Source organism: Haemorhous mexicanus, chromosome 1 (genome assembly GCF_027477595.1).
Source record: "Haemorhous mexicanus isolate bHaeMex1 chromosome 1, bHaeMex1.pri, whole genome shotgun sequence".
NCBI classification, from domain to species: domain Eukaryota; kingdom Metazoa; phylum Chordata; class Aves; order Passeriformes; family Fringillidae; genus Haemorhous; species Haemorhous mexicanus.
The window spans coordinates 71,225,312-71,247,721 of record NC_082341.1 but is presented as its reverse complement, the minus strand read 5'-3'; the positions used below and the strand labels follow the sequence as shown (position 1 = coordinate 71,247,721).

The 22,410-nt window shown below is 36.2% G+C and overlaps 1 protein-coding gene across 1 annotated transcript in view; it reads left to right on the top strand.

Annotated features, from left to right (window-relative positions):
- Positions 1–22,410, top strand: part of EXOC2 (exocyst complex component 2) — a 126,192-nt gene that overhangs the window by 61,341 nt on the left and 42,441 nt on the right. Inside the window, exons 12-20 of the mRNA XM_059853528.1 lie at positions 4,749–4,874; positions 7,998–8,122; positions 11,437–11,505; positions 11,768–11,925; positions 13,974–14,095; positions 17,638–17,699; positions 20,024–20,104; positions 21,013–21,072; positions 21,923–21,984. Coding sequence (XP_059709511.1) covers positions 4,749–4,874; positions 7,998–8,122; positions 11,437–11,505; positions 11,768–11,925; positions 13,974–14,095; positions 17,638–17,699; positions 20,024–20,104; positions 21,013–21,072; positions 21,923–21,984 — 865 coding nt within the window. The remainder of the gene's footprint in view (positions 1–4,748; positions 4,875–7,997; positions 8,123–11,436; positions 11,506–11,767; positions 11,926–13,973; positions 14,096–17,637; positions 17,700–20,023; positions 20,105–21,012; positions 21,073–21,922; positions 21,985–22,410) is intronic.

The following is a 22,410-nucleotide window of genomic DNA, read 5'->3' as shown; positions in this document are numbered from 1 at the left end:
AATAAATTGCTATTCATCTGCTGAATAATAATAATAAATGTTATTAATCTGCTGAGCAGGTTAATTTTTCAGTAATTTCTCCTGCTCGCCTAATTTCTTGCCTAGACAAATGGAAATTCTCACCGTGGTGTTCTTGAAAGGAATCTTATCCTGGTTGTGTCGGTGCGGGCTCCAGGCGCTGTGTGTTTGGTCAACAAGCAACAGTGGGTGGTCAGGCTGTAGCACAGGACAAGGGCCTGCTGTGCACAGGAAAAAGTGTTCAAAGGTGTTTGAGGCTGGTGAGGAAGTCTGCCGCCCTTCAGAGAGTCAGGAGGCTGTAGATCAGCCTTTCCTCACTATTGTAGCCTGTGAGAAACTTCACTGTAAGATACATAATGGGTGGGAAAACAAAGTAGCTGTATTCACCTGGTTGCACATCTTGTAGGGTCTTTTTTTTTTTTTTTTTATTAATCTTGCTCACATACATCATGTATGTGTTGTATGTACATGTACGTGTTGTATAGGAGCAAGTCTGTCTAATGACTGACATTTGACTTAGCATGGAAAATCTCACTGAAAAATTACTTAACCTAAGGTTGGCCACTTGTTAACAATTTTCCTTGTCCCTGAAGGAAGTACTGGCACAATATTAATCCCCTGATCACCAGTAGCTTTTGTAAAGATTTTTACAAAAGGAAGTCATGTAATTGATGCACTGGGCTGGCAGAATTGCGGAGTGGCTGAGGCTGGACTATTGAGGGAGGCAAGAGATGTGTGACTCCTTCAAGAAACCTCTGCCTGCCAGACCTCGGCGGTAGGGGGGGGGGAAATCCAGGCAGTTGTGGAGCAATTGATATTGCAGAACAATTTTTACACTCAGTTTGGTAAATAGTTTAGGAATACGAAAGTAAAGCAGCTTTTAAAATTTTAAATCATTGACTAGATTGCGTATCATGGAAAAATTTATTTTAGGCAAATTTCATGTCCATTGTCTTTTTAATGGAGGTTGGAACGCGCTGCTTGCCAAGAGCTTGCATGTAACAATCCAAAAAAGGGGGTTGACGTTTGTACTGTACTGTTTGTTTGGTACTGTAGGAACCTATAGTATGATAAACCTTCAGTTAGGGGTCAGTGCAGGTGGCTTTTGATTTACAGAAAGTTAGAGAAATAATATCAAAAATAATTGTACTTTTACTTTGTTCTTTAGATTCTTATTTTGGTGAGATCTTACTGCACTAGAACAGAAGAGCCGTGAACAAAACCACTGAAATATTTTTATTTCACATAGCTTCTGAATCTGCACCTTCAAAATATCTGGGCACAAAAAGTTGACACCCACTAAAATCCTTTAAAAAATAAAATTAAAGCAGTATGAGATCCTTAAAACTTCATATTTGATCTTCTCATGATTATATAGTTGTAAATGTAATAAGCCGTTTATTATACTTCTGTTTTGTCATTTTTGCTGGGTTGGAGAAGATAATGTACTTTTTTTTCCTATGTTTCCTTGGTTAAATATACTCTTGGCACTGGAGTCTCTCACAGATAATGCTCCATGTAGATGGTGTATTTTGGAAAAAAGTACTTTTGTAGCTTCAAAGATGCAGTGTATTTTTTAAAAGTAAAAATCTACAGGGAATATTTTTTTCATGTTGTTTATGCTTCTTGAAACCTGTTAGCGCAGTAAAAAGTTAATTTCTCAAAACTTTGAATTGTTGCTGTCCTACATTCAGGATCTAGGAATGTAAAAATAGTACACAAATCAAATACTGAGTGGGCAGTAAATTAGTATTTGGTTAGTTTATTTAGTTTTATAAATATTATTGTCTGCAGTCCATACTACTATTAATTCATTGTATTGCATTACGCTGCTAAATTTAAGCTGCTGGCTCCAGAGAGGGAACAAGTTGGGATAGAAGAAAAATTGTTTGTAAGTTAGCTCTCACTGTTTTTTACAAGATTTATGTGTTAGTGTGCAGTCTTCATGCGCTATCTTCTGGTAGGGTGAGAGCAAGATCAGCTTTGCTAATGTAGTCCAGATGTTTATTAGTCCTGAGGGTATATGTGCTGTTGTAGTTCCCTGCTGCTGTGTTATACTTGCTTGTAATGCTAGACAACCAATTAAGAAATTAGTTCATGTTAAACTTTCTTTTCCTGGTATGCCAGCAAACTGATGATGTGGTTTTTCTGGTGGAACAAGACAGTATTCTTTACATGTTTTCTGTTACATGGTGAATATATAAACCATTCAGGCTGCATGGGCTTAGTGCATCAGCAGCAATACAGTTACCTCGAGCAAGTGGTTTTAATTGAGCTAATTCACATTAAGGTGTTTTGGTGAGTGCCTGTTTTTCTTAATTCTGAGCTTTAATTGGCACTGTCATATTTAGAGACCATCTGTTTACAAGACATTCCTTATATTAACACACTGTCTGAAATCTGAGAACTTAAATTGTATGCGGAGAGATCAGAGGAATTTTTTTGTTGTATTTTTTGTGAAAATAATGCTGCTACACTCTTGCCAATGTTTTTTTTATTTTTTAAAAAAATATGTTTTAAATAGCAATGCCTGTGACAATTTTGACTTAGCCTTCTTGACATACTTTTTTTTTTTCCCAAATAAAATGCAAATATGTTCAATCTCACTTAAATGTTCCTGAAATCTCAGGAATTATGTGAGACACTTAAATTTTCTCAGGGTCTTCTACAATTTTCTTTTCAGTCAGTGTAGAATTTCTGTAAGAAATGAAGTTTTTTGGTTTTTTTTAATCTGAAGAGGAATTAATTTGTTTCGATTTTACTTAATTCTGTAAGATGGCTGGATTGTTTTCCTGGATACTGATTACTGCAGAGCTTTGGGTTTTTGCTTTCCCATTATTGTGCATTTTTAGTTCTTTCAAAAGGAAGAATCTTTCCACAAATTTTGTTCAAACTCTTGAGCAAGATCTACAGACTGTAGATCTTGTCTGTGGTGATAGTGGATAATACGCTTAAATCACTGCAGCAGATTCAATATTGCTGAAAACTCATCAGTTTTAAAGCTCTCATAAAGATGAGTTGTGTTTCATAAGTGCTGTAGGAATTATGTACTGAACAGAATCATACCACAGCCTGAAGACAGGGAGGCTGAGTTCACTGAGTCGGTTAATACAGTGTGTCAATCACAATTGTGCATGGTGTAGCAAATTTACTTATGTGTCTTATACTATGAACAGTAAGATGATGAGTGGAAGAACTGACAGTTATTTTGGTAATGATAATGCTGCTGTGAAAAGCCATAGGAAATTTCCTTAAAAGCCTTTAAAGAATTATAAGAGAACTTTCAAAATGAACTAAAACCCAATACTGTCACCTATTGGAAGTTTGTGATAAGTTTCACAATACTTTATATTGCTCTTTAAGCCCCAGCTGTTGAAGTAAAAGGATTAGGTGTATCTTTTCTGCCATGCTGCTCTGACACCTGAATAAGTGTGCTTTGAATAGTTTTTGCTTTGTGTTACTCCTGAATCTGAGTATTTCAATGTTACAGCTGGTGGTCGTCCTCTGTGACCTTCCTGTTATTTTAAGTGAATGTAGGTATCAATGGAAAAGAGCAACAGTATAAACTCAAATGCTGGGATTCTCACTACTAAATTCAGGATTAATTACCATGGATGGTTTCATCTCAGTATAAGAAAATATTTTTTTGCATTGAGAGCAATCAATCACTGAAGTAAGCTCCCCAGTGACATTGTAAAGCTGCCATCACTGGAGGTTTTCAACAGTGAACTGGACAGAGTGCTAGATAATCTCATCCTGACTCCCTTTCCCATGAAAGGTTGGACTAAATGGTCTTCTGAGATCCTTTCCAACCTGGGATGTTCTATAATTCTGGGAATTTTGATTGATTTAAGTTTACTTGTTACAGCTCAGTTGAGCAATGCTGAAGTAGTTTTTGATGACTACTTTCAGAAATGTCTCTATAGGGTGAAATGCATGAAGCAGCAATTTAGACTTTTAAAAAGTTATTGACAGTGTCACAGTGCACTAAAAAATTATCATAATCCTCTTATTCTTCTTATATGGTTGTTTTTCAAAATGCATGTTAGACTCCAAATATCTACCTCCATCATATTAGATCCTCGCTTAGACTTGTGAATAGTGAGCTACATGTGGACAGGTACCCAAAGTAAAAAATAATTTGTGGAAAATATTTTGTGGGTTTGTAGTTATGTATAAATAAAGACATTTACAAAGGAAACATGCCATTAGTTCTTCTGATTCCTGATGGATGGATTCTCTCTACCTGAACTTCACAGAGGCAAAACAGCTAAGTAATAGTTGAACACTCTGCCTTTAACTGCTTCAGCTAGACACAAAAGAAACTTTTGCTGTTGAAAAGTGTATTTAGGATATATACCAGAAAAAAAAAGCATGGGCAATGTCACTAATGACATAAATACATTTTTATCCATAGCTTTCAAGCAACTTGTTAATTTACTTTTTAATTGTAGGGCATTAGTTATTAACAGAGAAAGTTGCAGTCCAAAGAATGGCATTTTCACCATGGTACTTGTGGTTTTGACTTTGCTACAGGAGTCAGTAGTGGTGGTTTTGAATAACATTGATACAGATGAACAAGGAGTCTAAATAAAGCAAGATTAAGAATGGTTTTGTAAGATAACATTTGTATCACTGAGTTAAATTAGAATTCCACATGCAGCATGTACTTCCACGTCAACTGATGTGCAAAATTGTTCTAACTTTTGGGTTTTTTCCCCTCTCCCCAGGCAGTGCATTGCTCCACAGCCCCATGCTGGACCTGGACAATGATGTGCGTCCATCGCCCATCGGCCATCTCAGTCAAACTGCTTCACTGAAAAGGGGAAGCAGCTTTCAGTCTGGCCGTGATGATGGTAGGCATCTGCTCTATTTCAAAAAAAAGTTGCTGCAGGCCCCACTGTCCACTGTGTGGTGTAGTCAAAAAGCCCAAACAAAAACCCATATACTGTGTGTTTGTTTTGGATTGTTATGAAATACAATTCTTTCTTCTTATACACCATTGTTGCTTACTGAAGAAGTCCTCCATGTTTTCTGCAAGCAAAGAGCAGTTCATAAAATTGAAATTCAAGTTCAAAGTCTGCTTCTTAGAATGCAGATAAAGTAGTAAAAGTATTTTTTTCTACAACATCTTTTCTCTTACATGCATGGCCACCTACTGTCTATTACATTTTACTTGTTATACCTTTTGTGTGTGTTTGCTAAGATGGTTCTCCTTGCAATTGCACTTTCTGTGACTTTCCGTATCTGGCTGTCTGATTCTTAAAACCCAAAAAGGGAAACAAAATGTTTGACGAAGCTCAAGCAGTCTGTGTGTCCACAACCTGCTGAGGCCTTCTGTGTTGTGTCATCAATAGCCTAGTCCAAACAACTTCTTCTCAGGAATCTTTCAGTGGTGACATCACAGGAGACAGAAACCATGCTTTTCACAGAATAGATAATTCCTTACTGAAATAACTGTCTTATTGTTACCCTTGTCATTTCTCAGCCTAAAGCCTTGCATGGAGGTGGTTAACAACTGTTAAAAAGCAAAAAACTAAATTGCTGGCTGTTTTTGAATGCCATCCAATAATATGAATGCCACACTTACTGTAGCAAGCAACACCCAAAACCCAGTTTATTTTTAAGTTGTTTGAATTCTTTTGCATGAGCAGGGACTTAATTGCATATATGGCTGACAATTCCACTTCAGTTATTTTGCTTTTAAAGTCTTAGTTATGGATCTGTTACCTTTTACAAACTGAAAAAAGTAAAATTTCAGTAAGTTTTGCATATCCTGCAGACACCAATTTAAACCAAGATTCAAAGGGAAACTGGAGAATTGGAGCGCTTTAATGATCCATCGCAATAACAGGTGTCTCTGAGTTGAGTTCCTTGGTGCTTAGGTGCACATGACCACTGATAACTCTGCCATCCTTGTTCTTCTCTGAGAAGAGACAAAGCAAACCTACAGTTTAGGATGCCTGTGCAAGAGCTGCCATTCCAAATGTGCTGTGTTGTGTCTTCGGTTTATTTGTGGATCTTTCTAGTTTTTGGTAAATTTAAGGAATTGTATCTCTGGGCTTTTTTTGTGATTGGGTGTGTTTGGAGGGTTTTATTCCTCCAATATGTTTGACAGTGATTGTCCAAGATATTGATTAAATAAATTACTATGAATTCAAAACTGCAGTGTTCAAGTAACACTCAGCTCTTGCTTGAGCATATGTTCATGAGAATCTGTAAAGAATAGACAATAGCTCTAGTTTCCTCTTTAGAATAGTATAGCAGAGATTATAATAAAATCAATGGAATAAAATATAGATTAGAGCTTTCTCTAGTAACAGAGTAAAAATATCCTGAATTTATGGCCATAACCTTATGTAATGATGTGCAGTAGCTTATTTGAAGAGCTGTGTGCAGGCTTGGGACTAAGCCTGAAATATGCTTCCTCGAGGGGAAAAGAATTTCATACATGAAATAAAACTTGCCAGTATGTTTCCAGTTACCAGCAGACATCCCTGGTTATAACCTTGCATTGGTGCTAGAGCTTTTGGCAAAGGTGAAGTGTTTTCTCAAAGGAACTGAATTTTTTCATTAGAAGTTGGGGTTTGTAGAAGTTCCAGAGCCTCTGCTGTTGTAGCTCTGTTGGCACAGCTTCCTGACGTAGTCACAGCTTGTTAATGAAAGTTTTTCTGCCACTGAGTCTAGACCAGTTACCTGGCAGTCATGAACCAAGCTGGTGAAAGTATCTTATCTGTGCCCACACTAGGAGCTTTTCTAGTAGAACTTTGATGTTTTCATGACTCCTGAACAGATATATCACTCTCAGCACAGTTGCACTTGAGTTATGTCAGACCCTCTTTCCAAATTTTGGGCTTCCATTATGATTTTATTTTCAAATACTAATTCAAAATACCGAAACTTTTTGGCCATGAGAAGAAATGGGTAGGGTATCTGTTCTATTCTCCAGTAAAGAAGTGGAGCAATAAGTGATCCACACCTCAACAAAAGGAAGCTGCTGAAGGCACGCTGGACTTAAGGAAATTCAACACTGTCTACCAGCACAATAAAATAGTGAGGCTCTGGTGAAGCCTACTAGTATGTAATGTGTTATTGGGCAGCTATTTTTGCCTAACTCATGAATTCCTGTTGTGTGTAGGCAACATTCTGTAGCAGAGTAGATAAAGTGCTATTTCATGCAACATTTTTCTGCATTTCCACAGTGTAACATAGGCTGATATCATACTCTTAAATGTATCACTTATACAAGACCTGAGTTTGTACATAAAAAAACTCCAACTCAACAAACATGTCATTTTAAAGTGTTTTGGGGGCTTTGGTGATTTGTTTTGGGGTTTTTTCAAAAAATATATGATTTCTTTGTCCAAGTGTTCCAAAGCAGACTGTAGTTCCTGAAGTGAAATACAAGTCTCTTATCACTGTTGTGCTGATACCCTGTTTTGTTAAACCACTGTAATCATGATGGTTTCAATGGAGAACATAGATAATTATGGAAGAGTATTTCACAAGGTTTTCTTTATTTTCTGGGTTAATGACTACATCTGCCTCTGTTCAGCTTTCTCTTTACCCCCTTTCACCCACTGCAGAGCAAAAGTTATCTGTTACCAAGATTTCATTTGAAACTTTTCTAATGTCTTGGTTACTTTCACGTTACCTTACATTTTAGAGTGGTTTGAAGACAGAAGACTGTCTGAATGGATTTTGAAGTGCCTTAGATACCCCCACAAAGGGAACTATTCTGTAGATACTGTCATAGTGCTGGCACCTTCTAAGCATATAAGAGAAGAAAGAGCTTTTATGTGTACAGATTGTGTACACATATTTGGACTAGGGCTTACATTTTTTTATTTTTACACAATAGGTTTTATATATATTGTGTAGTCACTTGTATAATACAGTGCAGCAGCAAACTGGTAGTACGTTCTTGTTATTTTTAAAATGGTTAATGTTGCTTTTTCCATCCCCTCTCCCCCTTTTAGCTTGGCGAAACAAAGCTCCTCAGCAAGTTGTATTTGTTGAAAAGTTGACAAAACTTGTTGTAAGTCAGCTGCCCAACTTCTGGAAGCTCTGGGTTTCCTATGTGAATGGAAGCTTATTCAGTGAGGTATGGATTCTTCTATATAAAGAACTTATAAGTAACAAAGGTCTGTAATGATTATATTTGAAGTATTGTATTTCACTGGTAGAAGTAACAACTTAATTTTAGTAAGAGATTTTTCTTTTTAAAAGAATGTAAGCATACAGTAGAATTACCTTAAATTCTGATTGTGTGTGTGGCTGTGGCTGTGTTCCAGTTGCTGGACTCAATAATATCTGAGTACTTTCACCTCTTACTCATAGCTGGCCCTTCACTGGTGATCTGAAAAAATAACACATTTCATGAAGGGTAGAGATATGTAAAAGGCAGAGTCATACAGAAAAAATATTGCTTCCTTTCTTTGGAAAAGGAGTACTCATTTCTTGAGTTTTAAGCATTTGGAAGTGAGGTTAGGTTCAAGAGCAGAGTTGCAAAATAACCAAGGCACTGAGCAGAATTCACAGACACATTATAGGGAGTCTAGTCTGGAAGATTAGTCAGCTGCAACTACCTGTGCTAGTACTCCTTCTTGCTCAGAGGATCTGATTTTTCCAAATCATCCTGATAATGCAAGAAGAAGGGGAAAAGCAAAAGTAATGATTTATGACACATGCTGTTTTTATATGCACACTCTTAACAGATTTTGAAAGGGTACCTTTCAAAATTAATTTTTTATAAATTAATTAATTAGCGGTATACTATGTTCTGCTGTGTTTAAGTTCTGAAGTCATAACATCTATCTACTATTCATTGCTGCTTTAGTAGGAAAAACAAAAGCCTTTGAAAAAGAACATTAGGAAGCTTATGTTCTTATTTTCCAAAGAATTAATTTATCTATCTATTGCTACTGTTTATAAATCAATATACTATTTTCATGTGATGATGCTAATAGATGCTATAGCCCTTTACATATTGAACACAATGTAGAGAGCATTATAGCTTCAGTGAAATAGATGCTACGTGTGATCCTCATTTTACATGATAAAAAGCAAAAGAAAGAAATTACATTTACACCTAATGTTCAGTGAAGGAAGTAAAACCAAGAATAAACCTTAGTACTGTTGACTTTCACAAAAATAATTTATTTCATAAGGGAAATGACAACCTTTCTTCTTGACACCAGTACTGCTGAAAATTAAACTTTACAAATTCACCTGTTAAGTTTACTGTGGTTTTTTTTTCTGTGTACAATGAAATATAAAGCAGTTTCTAGAGAAACATAGACTTGAACTGTAAGCAAGGTTAAGAAATCCTGCTCATGAACATGACTGCAAGTGGAAAATGTAGTGATCTTCTGTCTTGCCTGAACAAAACATTTTTTCAATGTATTAAAGAAACAGAAGAGGTAGTTTTGTTGTTAGTCTGTAAGGTACATATGCTCTTCTATGTCTGGGCCTAATTCTGAACCTCTGAGAAATTAACCCCCCATGCATTTGATTTCTTCCACTCCTTTGATCCTTACAGAAGCCCCACAAGTTCTTGGGGAGATAGGGAGGAATCCATTCCTCCTGTGTGCTCTGCATGCCACAGTCAATTGAGCATGAGTGCGAGGAGGGGGTAGGATAAGCTGGAAGACTTCTAGAGCACCTTAGAATATCTGTCATCACAGTACATTCAAGACTGAAAGTTTGTGTTTTGCTGTCAGAAACAGTACAAATTTTAATTGTCCACAAAGAAAATTCTTTTACCATGTTGCATGGTATATATCATCATTCAGGAAGCAAGGCAATTGCTAATATTTTTTTAAGATCCTATAAAAAATTGTATACAGGGTTATTTCAGTTAGCTTATTTAAGTCTTCAAGACATTTAAAAAATGTGGAAAGACAATCTCCACATATGTATTTCAAGATGTATTTTATGTTGTTCAGTTTGTAGGATTTTGGCAGGGAGGGGTTTCTTTTTAGCTCTGAAAGATTAGCTGTATGCCTTAAAATATTGTCAGTTAAGATGTGTGTGGTATTTCAACAGTTTGAAAAGTTGAGTTCTTTGAATCACTCTAGGTGAAGTCACAAATGTGAGTAGTAACCGTTGATCTTACCACAAGATAGTTTTGGTCTGTCTGTGCAGGAAAGGTTTAAGATTGGTCTTCAGCAAAACCACTGAAAAAAAAAAAATTTGTATCAAGGATCTATGAATTACTCTGTTTTATCCACCTGTAAACCAGTGTGAATTTAAAGTTGCTATCTGAAGTTTCAAGGAATACAACTTTTTTTCTTTTTAATGCTTTAGAAGAGAGAAGTAGGAGTTAAATGCAGCAATAATTTGAAGGTTGTTCTCCTTGTCTGAAATGGTATAATTCAGAGCTCTGGCATACAAGAGTTTTATAGCTATGTATTTTCCAAAACTAAGCAGTTTGATTTTTCTCTAATTTTTGCTCACTTCGAATTATTTATTTCATTTTAAAAAATCTTAAATGCTTTAACTAAAGAAGGATTTTGAAAAACACAGCATTTCAAACAAATCATTTGAAAGCAAACTGATTGTCTTTGAGGACACTTCTGTCATGTTATTGCACTTCTTGTCCAGTAGATGTTGCTGTACAAACATAAAATAGGAGATTTTCTAAGTATCAAATTCGACGTCTGCACTTCACCCAGGATTTGAAATAACTTTTTCAATGTAATTTACTGTACTGAGATGTCGGTACTCTTCACAGAAGGGTAGAACTACAAACAGGAAGACTATTAGTCAAATCATGTTTTTCTGCAACTGTAACTGTCTCATGCAAAGTGTACTCATGTTCCTCTGTTCTCAAAGAACTGACAATAAAGGTGCTGCTTATTCTGCAGTCTCTTTTACAATTAGTTGAACTGTTTAAAGAGCATTGTAACAAAATACTGTTCCTAAACCAAACAAAAACCCTGCAAACCCCCCCCTTACATCATGAATTTCCAAATTGCCTTCCTTCCAAAATTTGTCTCCCACTTCACATTGATGTCTTTCTCTGGTCAGCTTCCATGCTAAAAAAATACAGTTTCTTCATGTAAACTTGTTGGACAAATTGACTATATATGTTTTAGGTCTCACTAACACTGCAGTGAGAAAACTTTAACCTCAGGAAGTTTGTACTGTTTGAGCTACTCTTATTCTTGTCTCTGACTGTCTTAAGCACATATTTTTCCTCAGAGTTAAACATAAGGGTACTTATCTACAGTAAGTTGAGTTTATTGAGAGATATATATATGTAGTCTTTGCTTACTGAAATACCCTGAGTTCATTTTTATAATTACATCATAAACTCATCGTTTTCACTTCTTCACTTTGAAACCCCCTTTTTCAGAATTATTTTAACAGTGGTTATAAGATACTTACACTTTTCAATTTTCTCATTTTCACAAGACTGCTGAAAAATCTGGCCAAATGGAAAGATCGAAGAAAAATGCTAGGCAAAGACAAAATGATTTCAAGGTAAGTAGTTGGGGGAGATGTGGTAGGGAGAACCCTGATTTCTTTTATTTGTTCTTCATGGCAAGATACTTTAGTGTCACCTTGAAAAATAAGATTTCCAAAATAATTTGTGTACCCTCATACCTCCTTTTCCTCCCTTCTCTACTATATGGAGGCCCTGTAAATCTAACATTTCTACCTGTTGTATATAGCAGGTACGTGGCTGCTTAAGCATCTTAGTAGAGATTTTTCATTGATTTTTCTTCCTCTTCTTCTGATGCAGAAAATGATTCAGGAAGTTATGCACTCTCTGGTAAAACTTATACGTGGAGCCTTGCTTCCATTCAGCCTCAGAGAAGGAGAATTAAGACAGTATGGTGGCTGGGAGATGAAATCTGAACTTTCTGGCCAGTGGCTAACACATGTTATCCAGACTGTAAGGTAAATGCATCTCTGGACCCATAAAATCATTCTATTAATGGAATATGTGTGCTTTAAGACAAAATGTTTTGTTCATAGTGTTAAATATCCTGAATTTTGAGAATGTTAACATTTTCAAAAATGGGATTGCAAAAGAAATTGCTTATGTCAGATTTAGGATTCTATGTGCATAATTATCAATGTCTCATGGTATAGTGTTATTACATAATAATATATTCATTTTTTCCCTTAGCATCTTATGAAAAAGGTTGAACAAAATATTTGCCTGACACAGCATAGAGCATAGGCACTCACTGAATGAAACATGATTTAATTATTTAGGGTATAAAGCAATTATTTGCTGCATTTTCTACAAGTCTTCCTATCTTTGCCAAAATGGCTGAAAATATCATGTTTTTAACTGTAGTTATTCTTAGATCACAATTTACTATTACAGTTGTTTAATGGAAGGTGATATTCCTGCTTATAATGTCATTCAGCTTATATTTTTTTTATAAAATATATTTTTTTATAAAACTAAAATGATGTAATTAATTGCAAAATGACTCACTAATTTACAAAATTTGCTTGCATTTGTCTGTGGGGCCTACAAGAATTGTCATTACCTTTTGAAAAGTAACTGCTCCTTTTGAGTAATACCTGGGTATGATACTGTACTTTTTATCTTGAGTTTTCAAAGCAGGTAACAGGCAAAGCACAGATGAAGAAAAGAAAGGGGTATAATCATGTATAGATATTATTAGCGCAGATGGGGTGATACACACCTGTTGTCAAGTCTGTTTGACACTTTCTGTCACTCTGTTGTCACTTAAATTATCTGTACTCTAACCACTTAGAAAAATATTTCCATGTGAAGTTTATTATTCTGGCTGACTTTTATGGAATGTTTTCAATTTAAGAAGGAACTGACTTGATGAAAAGATATAAAGGGGCACCAGTGTTGCCCTTTTATCAGAAGCAAGCCATGAGTTTCCCTCAAATTATAAAATTCTAGACTTTAGCACTTGGACATCTGTAATACTGGCTTGGAAATGTAAGCAATGATTCTCTAAAGTTTAGCTGTGCTCCTGCCATCTGAGATAAGATCCAGGCTGAGGCTACAGACTACATGAAGACTCTTTTTCAGAGAATCTCCTTTTGCTTTCCGGGCACTACACTTGTAATGAACAACTGAACTGAGAGCTGGGGAAATCCTCTCTCCCTCCTACTCCTTTTCCCACCTTGTTTTCTTAGTGATGGCACTTGAGCAAAGTGGGCTAGACTTTACTGCAAAGTGATCAAATGTAGAGAATAAAAGGGGCATCTGGAGAAGAGGAATGGAACATGTCATCATAGAGTATGGATCGGTTGTGACCAGGTCAGAAGCTTATGCAAGTGCTGCAAGTAGGTTAATTTTCAAGCCCCCACACTTTGACAGTCTGACGAAATTCTTGTGACTCACTAGTGATGAAGGTGGGCTGTTCCCAAGAGGAGTCTACACATTGCCTAAGACCTTTATTTGTTGCAAAGTTATGTAATAGCTTAAGCCTTATTTTCACAGTTCATAACTAAAAGTCATTTTGAAGCACGTGATAGAATTTTACTCTTTTCTGTCATCTCACAAATGATTTACTGTTTTCTGCTTGTATTTAAGAGTGATAGAACTCACAGCATTAGATAACAAGGAGTTGTCGTTACATCTGTGTGATCTTAATTTTTCTACTCCTTTGTATGTCTCCCACAGCTGATACCACACATACATATTTGTGTGTATCACACAGGTGGTAGCACAGTCTTTCTCTTGTACCCCATCCTGTCATTATATGGTGGCATGTTGCTGTGATGACATTATTGTCATCTTAGAGAAAAATAAATCTTCATTTACAATCTTCTTATTTAAATAAATAATTAATCTTCTCAGAATGGGATCATTCATTTTCAAAGATAGACTGAGAATGGAGCTGTTGTATCTATATATGTGCAGAAAATGTCTGAAAAATTCAATGTAGTCATATCAGCTTAAAAAACCTTCAGATTTACACTTCCACCTAACTTTATTTATTTTCTAGGCTTAGTTCTGAGTCTCTTACTGCACTTGAGATACCCAATGACATGCTTCAGATCATCCAGGATCTTATTCTGGACCTTCGTGTACGTTGCATTATCGTGACCTTACAACACACAGCTGAAGGTAATAGAAGGCTGCAGGTCCCCTTGCTTGCTGTCATTCTTTGTGCCCCTAATGAGGCCACACCATGGTTCGATAGACAACTGTGTTTGTTACAGGTGTTGCAGTGCCAGTTCATTCATCTGATTCTGTAATCTCTCGCAAGGGTTACTCAAATACTTCATTTTTCTGCCAGAAATAAGTAATGAGTATTTTCTTCCCTCAGTGTAATAAATAAGAGAAGGTTAGCCTTGTTTCTTTTGGGTTGAGACAGTTCTACAATGCAAATGATTTATTTCACGATGCAGCTTTTCCGTGTTGGAAATAGAGTTTATTTTCTTTCTTGAGGTTTTCTGTAACATGAAGAATTAAATAAGCAGTGTCCCACCCCCAAGGACAAAAAGAAAACTCAAAAAAACAATCCACAGCCATTTTTATTAGTTATGTGGTTTCCAGGGCTTTTTACTAACATTGTAATCCCCAGGGTTTCTTGCTGTATACACAACTTTTGCCGTAAATGTCTGGATTGTGAAGACCAGTACCATTCTCTAAATCTAATGTGACTCTGTACCATCAGAGGCCATTCTTCTTGCTGTCTTGTATTCAACTCTGAAACTTAAGTTTCAGTTAAGTAGATCTCCTAGAAATAAATGTCTCTCCTAAAATTGGGGCAGATTGATCTACTATTCTCTTAGCAGGGTCATGGGATTTTTTTCCAAAAGACTACTTACCCTAAATGTTAAAAAAAAAAAATGATGGCTTTTTAATATTGCAATTTAGTCACTTTTAATCTTTGGCATATGATTCTATGTAGGCTAAGAGTTTTACTCTAGGCTTAAGTATGCCAAGCAAAGGTGGCTATATCAAGCAAGTTTGTAAAACTTTGGTGACAAAAAATCATTAGTTATTTATGGTTTATTTGTTACAATATTGATATGAATTGCATTCTTGGCTCTTGTTTTAGTAAATCCCATTTCACAATTAACTTTTTTTTTCTGCATTAATATCAAGTGAGCTGGCTGAACAAGTTTATACATTGTCTTGTGTCCTTAAAACTCTGTCTAGTATTGTCACTATTTCAGATTTCACATAAAGTATGAGAAAGTCTTTTTTGCTTTTCAGCCCTTAGCACAATTGAGTTCAATTGTTTTTCCTTAATGGTGTAAGAGATTTTTTTCCTTTTAATTGTGACATGAGGATGATCTTATTGGACAGACTTCTTCTGTCTGGGAACTGTGAGGGAGTCCTCAGATGTCCTGCTGTTTCAAAGGAAGGAAGTATTTCGCTCTCAGCCATTTTCTTGACAGTCCTCAGCTTATCCAATCTCTGAGCTACCTACCTAGCTTCTCCAGCACAGTGCAGAGAGCTCAAATATGTGGCCAATGATGAAAAAAGATCTGTTGTTTTACTGCTTTTACCTACTTGTTGCACCAAGGCAATAGCCCAGTTCTTTGTTCGCATGCAGAGTTTCTGCTCCGCATGTTCTGGTAATTGGCCACATATTCTGTGTAGGAAAAATTCTTGTGGTAATCTGCACCTTAGTTATTAATACAAGCAGTTCATACTTTTCTTTCTTGAATTAAAAGAAAGCAGACCCCTAGGGATGGTGGTATGTGTTATTGGCAGGATAATGTAACTCTCTTTTGTCTAGCCATAACAGCAGCCTTCCTCAGCCGCTGCTTCCATCCCCTATCGGTGAAGCAGTTCTGTGTGCTAGCTGTAGCATCAAGCAGGAGGAAAGATGCCTTCTTGTATCATAACTCTCTTTCTGTACTGTTGCATTGCATACCTTATCTGTGGGCCCCTTCTTTTTATTCTTTGCTTACTAAAGAAAATTGTACTTCTGGAATGTATTTAAGATAGTGGGGATTTTTTTCTGCATATGACCAGGTTAATTGGGCCCTTGAAAAAACTCTTATTATTGGGGAACAAGTGAAAGTACAGGTAATGGATATTCTTATGGAGCTGTGTAGATGTATCTCAGAAGGAGCAATATGTAAGTCAAAAAGGCTCCTCCTCGACTGCAATTTCACCTCTCTAATAACTCTGAAATATGACTAAAGTGCTGATACAAACTTCAGTCTCATCTCTTACTGCATGTTGTAAGTTGGTAAAGGCATTCAGATGTAGTTAAAATATTCAGATATAGTTAAAATATTCATTAGAGCACTTTAGCTTTTCAAATACGATAAACCTGCCCACACACAGGAGCTTTTTTGTTGTCTTCTGATAAACACCATGTACACACACTGGCCCTGAGAGGCAGTCTGTGTTCTTTCCCTTCTGTATGTGGTCACTGGTCATAAAGGTCATGAAAGACAAATTATGTGAATGCCAGACTAGACAGGGAGTTTACATGAATGTATTTGACTGGAATTTGATGAGCAGTGAAATATGAGAAAAAAATTTGGTGGGTTTTATATTTGTTTTAGCTAAGAACAGAATGCAAAAGTGAGCAGCCACAAAAACATGTAAAGGCTGACCAGTGCAATCTAAACCCTTAGTAGAATATCAATTGAATTAAGTAGTAAAGTGGACAGAGTCATTATTCTACACAATCCCTTAATGCCTTTTATCCTCATTGAGCCTATACTTGTGTGAGAGTTGCAGAGTATGACACTATAACTAAACTTCTTCATTTAGCTACAGAAAGCAGTAAGATTTTGAAGATAACTTTTAGCATGCATTGGTTATCCTCTTTTCTTGGATTTTTAGAAGAGATGGTAATTCACTGAAATTATGTTCATTTAAAAGGGAGTTTCATGATATGCAGGCACTTCTGATGAGCAATTTCTGTGTGGGAAAACTGTATGTCAAAGCCCCGCAAACTGCACACAGGTCATCTTTGTTCTGTTTGCACTTCAATTAAGCCCAAAACACAGTGATGATGCATGATGCACGCCATCCATAGAAGAATTGTGATTTTATAGTGCATAAGTTTTGGATTCACATCCCAATAAATAGTTAGATAGTAAGCCTGTATAAGTTAACACTTTCTGGGTAGTGTGAGAGAGTGCTTTTTGCATATTTGTTCATGTACTTTTGAGGAAAATCTAGCACCATGGATCCTTGACCCTGAGTGGGGACCCTGTGCTTCTTTTCTGAATATTAATTATATGCTGTCCTTTCTGTCCTTGCTACAGTGTTAGGCAGTTTTTCTTTCATTTTAAATTAAGAGCTGGAGTGTTACAGGCTTAGATTCTTAGTTGGAGTATTTTATACTGTGATTAAAAATTTACAAAACAAAAGCAAACCCAAAGCCTTTGCAATATTCCTTTAATTCTAAGCTTTCCAGTAAACGATGTGCTTCATACAATTCCTGCCATGTATCATAGATGTGCTTCTGTGTGTGGTGTCAGCAGCACACCATGTGTGAGTTCCATTCTTAGTCATTTGAGAGTACTGAAGGCTTTGAAGCTTGTAGTGCTATTTGCTTGTATGCCTAGTCATTGCAGTTCCAGTGTCTGTGGTTTCTTTTCAAGTTCAAGGAGTTTTTAATAATTAAAATTTATACCTTCTCTCCCCACCCGCCCATCCCGTGTTTCCCCTATTATTCTGTCCTACAGATATAAAGAGATTAGCTGAAAAGGAGGACTGGGTTGTTGACAATGAAGGTTTGACATCGTTGGTGGGTATACTTGGTGTCTTGTAGGCACTTCTGTTGCTGTTTTTTTTTCTTTCTTCTGCATGTGTAATGAAACTGATTTCTGCATTCTCCAAAATTTAAATTACTTTGGACTTTATCTGTGTGTGCATAGTTGTGTCTGTAGTTGTATTAAAATAAGAAAATATGTGACACTAATTTTTTTTTTAATTGTTTGAATGGTTACCTCTTTGAATGGTTTACTGGAGTAAAAAGTCATACTTGAGGTCACAAGTTCAGTTCACATCAAAATGCTTCATAACTTAGTAGGCACACTACCATGGAATTGGTTTGTAGCTGAATAAATAGGTCACTTATATGTTATAATGAGAAATTGAACTGAAAAGCAACTAATTTAGGATATTGCCTACATGCAAACAACCAATGACTTGAAACCAAATTCAGATAAATTAGTGAGATGCTTTCTGGAAATAAACAGTAATGAGTAATGCCTAAAACACAGCAAGCGTGTTGTAGGTGTGACTTAAATACAATCTGTGAAAGCAGAAAAGGCCTGTGGGAGGGACAGTTCCTTTGTGTATGTTATCTGAGGGAATGCTCCACAGACTTTTTTAGTTCTTCTTATTTGCTTCTATAAATATGTGTTTGAAGTTGAGTAGGAGGACATCAAGCAGTCACAATATGCATACCGTAGGAAGGAGTGTTGTTATCAATTGTAGTACTATAACCAGATTTACGGCTTCTGGTCTTGATTTCAATTGCTGCTGCTATGGGCAAGTCCCTTAACTTTTCTGTTTTTCACTGTGTTTATCTGCTGAATGAAGGCAGGGGGAAGGTTCTTTCACAGAAGTGTTGTTTCTTTATGCTTGTGCTGTAGCCTAACCCATCTTTATTAAAGAACTGCTCAAGTAATTTTTGTGCTTTGAAATCACCCATTCATTCCTTGTATACTGTACTTCACTAGATACCTTTTGAGGCCATGGTTGAAACATGCCAAATTTTAATGGTGGAAGCTGACTGTGTTTTGTCATAGAGAGACTGTGTACCTACTAAAGTATAGTTCATTGGAGTAATATTAGAGCAAAGGTTAACCAGTGTAAAAAAGGACCAGGCAGTCTCTTTGGGGACATTTTAGGCTTGAGGTAGAAACTGTATTTTAAGTTTGTAGGAAAGGTTGAAGAACTCTCTAGCATTTATATTCCAGGTAAAAGATACAGTGAGATACAGAACGCAGTTGTTGGGTTTTTTTTTTTTTCAGCTTCCTAATATCCAAAGAATCATATATCTAAACAACTTTCCTCTCCTGAGATGTGATATTTTATAATGTGGAAGTGAAAACCCAAGAGCAGCACTTTACTGCTGGCCTTCTTTTAAGGGATCTAAAAATACTAAATACAGATTTTCTTAGTGGCTTTTTCATGATTTTCATTTTGCCTTGTGAGCATCAGTTTTCCTATCCACCTCCATCATTTACAGAAATAAAAGTTACTCCTAAGCCTAAAGTAAATAATATAAAAGTTATTCCTAAGCCTATGGCATGGTGGCATGCCATAAACTATCCACTGAATGAAAAGCAGCTTTACAGGACTTGAAAATATTTTTGTCCACTTCTTTACCCAAATCCAGTAAGATGATGTTTCGCTTTTATGGAGCAGTGACTGCTTCATTTTGCCCTGCACAATAGGTTCCTGCCCAATACCAGCAGACAGATGCATAAAAAAAATTAAGTGTGGCTTATCAGAGAAGAAAGACAAGGAAAAGGTGACTAATTACTCTGCTGTGAACTTGCTTGCACTTTCAGGATGAAATTGATGCATGTTATGCAGACACTCAAATTTCAGGTTTGGAAACCTGAAGGTAACAACAGCCCCTCAAACTATTTTTTGTTCCATTTGAAACAAACTTCGGTCTGGTTTTTTTAGAAACCTTTTGCTGAAATACAGTGCAGAAATATTGGACGTCCCAGGTGAAATTCTATTCCATCTTGGATCAAGGAGTAGAGGAGGGAGTGTGTCAGCAGGCATCTGCAATGCTACCACGAAAAGCTCTAAATATCTTTACTAAGCCTTTTATACGAGGCTCTTTGGTATAAAAGTCTCTCGTTCAGAGGAAAAAATGTACATTGATCTATGGTAATAATTCTGTAGATAATTTACATACAAAAGCACATCATTATGAAAGGATCCTCTGGTAACACATGAAGTCTGATTTTTTTTTCCCCCCTTCCACCCTTTATTTGGGATAATTTGGAAATAAAGAGCTTACCATACACCTTGTAAGTTTTTATCTGTTTGTGTAGTGTATATTTAATGTGCTTATCTACAGCTAACAACTCATTTGACTTTCAGCCATCCCAGTTTGAACAGTGCATTATTCGTTCCTTGCAATCTCTTAAAACTGTGTTGGACTGCAAACCTGGAGAAGCCAGTGTAAGTTTTGATTTATGTTTTCATTTTTATTCTTCTTCTGAAACCCAATAGTTATTTACATGAGAAGAACTTTCAGAGAATACTCCAAGGGTGTAACTTTCCTCTGTATTTGTTTCCCATGTACACCTTTTCACTTGTGCTAGCTTTTAGACTTCTGATTGTGCTTCCTTTTTTAAGGGTAATTTGTGTTTATGGGGCGGGTGGAACCTGTATTTAAATCCTTGAAGCTGTTCCTCTGGGAAAAAAAAATGCTACTCATGCACTATTCAGATAGCAGTAGACATTACATCTAAAATAAAAAAGGGAGAGGCCATTCCTAGGAGTTACTCTTCACTCAGTGTTAGATCCAAATTACTTGATGAACTTAGTTTTTTTTTCCCAATCTACTCAGTACCTTGAGGCCCTGATTGATTGAAACATTGATGTTCCTTTCTAGGGGAGTTTAACACTTTTCCAAACTCCCTTGGGGCCCTATGTATAGATTCTCTCCTCATTTATATTAATCTTTCTGACTAGCTGGTCTGTTTTCTTAATAAAAATTATTCAAAAGAATCTGCACTGAATTCACCTGCATGATGAATCCTTCTTTTTAGAATGTGAAGACCTTGAAATATCATGGAAGCTTTTGCTGCCATTCCATTAACCAACAATGACTCATACCACATGTGCTAGGATTTCCTTCCTTTTACTGTGTTACCTCCTCATACTTATCAAACTGTTTACTGGGACTTGTATTGTCTCTCCAAAATTCGGGATGGAGAAAAATTGGAATTGATCCATAAGAAAACAGTGTCCCAGCAGCCATTCCTTTAATTGTGTCATCTCTTTAGGGATAAGTTACTCAGGTCTTCCTTGAAAATAAGGCCATGTGAGGTTGTTCTGCTGAAATAATATGCTTGCATCCTCAGGTTTTCCAGCAGCAGAAAACACAGGAGGATGTGTGCCAGCTAAGCATTGGGATCATGCAGGTATCTTGATCACTTTGAAGTATGAAATTGTCAACACAAGTGACAATCAAAAATGCGTGCGTTGTACCTTACCCTCCTCCCAAAAGGTAGCTTAAGTTTGATGACTCTGTTATTTTTGTGGTACACTCAGGGATTCTGAGAAATGTTTGGCTTTAAAAGTAGGAAACGCTGACTAGCTCAATCCAATGATGGCAAATCCTGAGAGAGTAAATGACATATTCAAGTATTTTACTGAATGTGATTGTTCATGATTTTACTGACAATGTTGCTTCCTGAGCTGATGCCATCTAACATCTATATACTGCAGTCAGAGGAGAAATGCTGGTTTTCATCAGCTGAGGATCTGGCTTTTAATTTCTAGCAGAAAACTGTGTTCTTTGTAACAATATCTGATTTTTTTTTAATTTATTTGAATTTTGGTAATAGCATTCTTTAGGTTTTTGAACCATTTTAAAAGTCTCCTCAAATAAGAAATGGTGAGCCAAAGAAACAAAAGGACTATAGTGAGGCTTCTGCAATTTGTACTTGGAATCCACTGTTCAGATTGAGCACATAAAAAGTGTTAACCATGCTAATCAGCAGATTATCACTGCATAATTTTAAACATGCATCATGAAAATTACTTACCAGGGTTAAAAATTACTATGTTTTCCTACTAGTACACTATGATGCATGCAAAATATAAAATATGCATTCAAAAGCTGTAGCTAAATGTTACTGTATTTTTGTAGGTTTAAGACAAAACCAGGTGACAATAATTGCTCTGCTTCTATTGAGTGTAGTAAAAGTTAATTTGAAAACGTTTTTTGGTTCTGGCAGAAAATTAAGATCTTGCTTTATTATTTCTTAGGGCTTTATAGATTGTTTGGAACAACTGAGCACCAAACCTGATGGTGACATAGATACATCACAGTAAGTAAAAAGAAATTAGATTTATGTGTAGTATTCTGCAATTGTGTGTGCAAGTCTTACATTTCACCAGGGCTGTGGTTTTATCCCTTCTGTATTTCATATTTCTTGTGAATACTTTTGCCTCTGAATAGTGATGCTTTGAAGTAAGAGCAGGTACTTTTTATGTCAAAATTTTGTGTGACATCATGTAATAAAGTTCATACAAGATTATTAATATTACATTATTTATACTGTTTTTTCAGTGACACAAGTTGTGTGCTGCTGTTGAAGCAGATGTGTTGGTTTTGACATGACTTTACATAGAATCAGTTGTACTTGTCACCAAGGAATGTCCAGTCATGGTGAAACATCCCCTGCCTTTCTTTTCTTCCCTCCCATTTTTTTAATGATTATATTGGTACTTCTGCTAAATTCATGAAAGTTGTT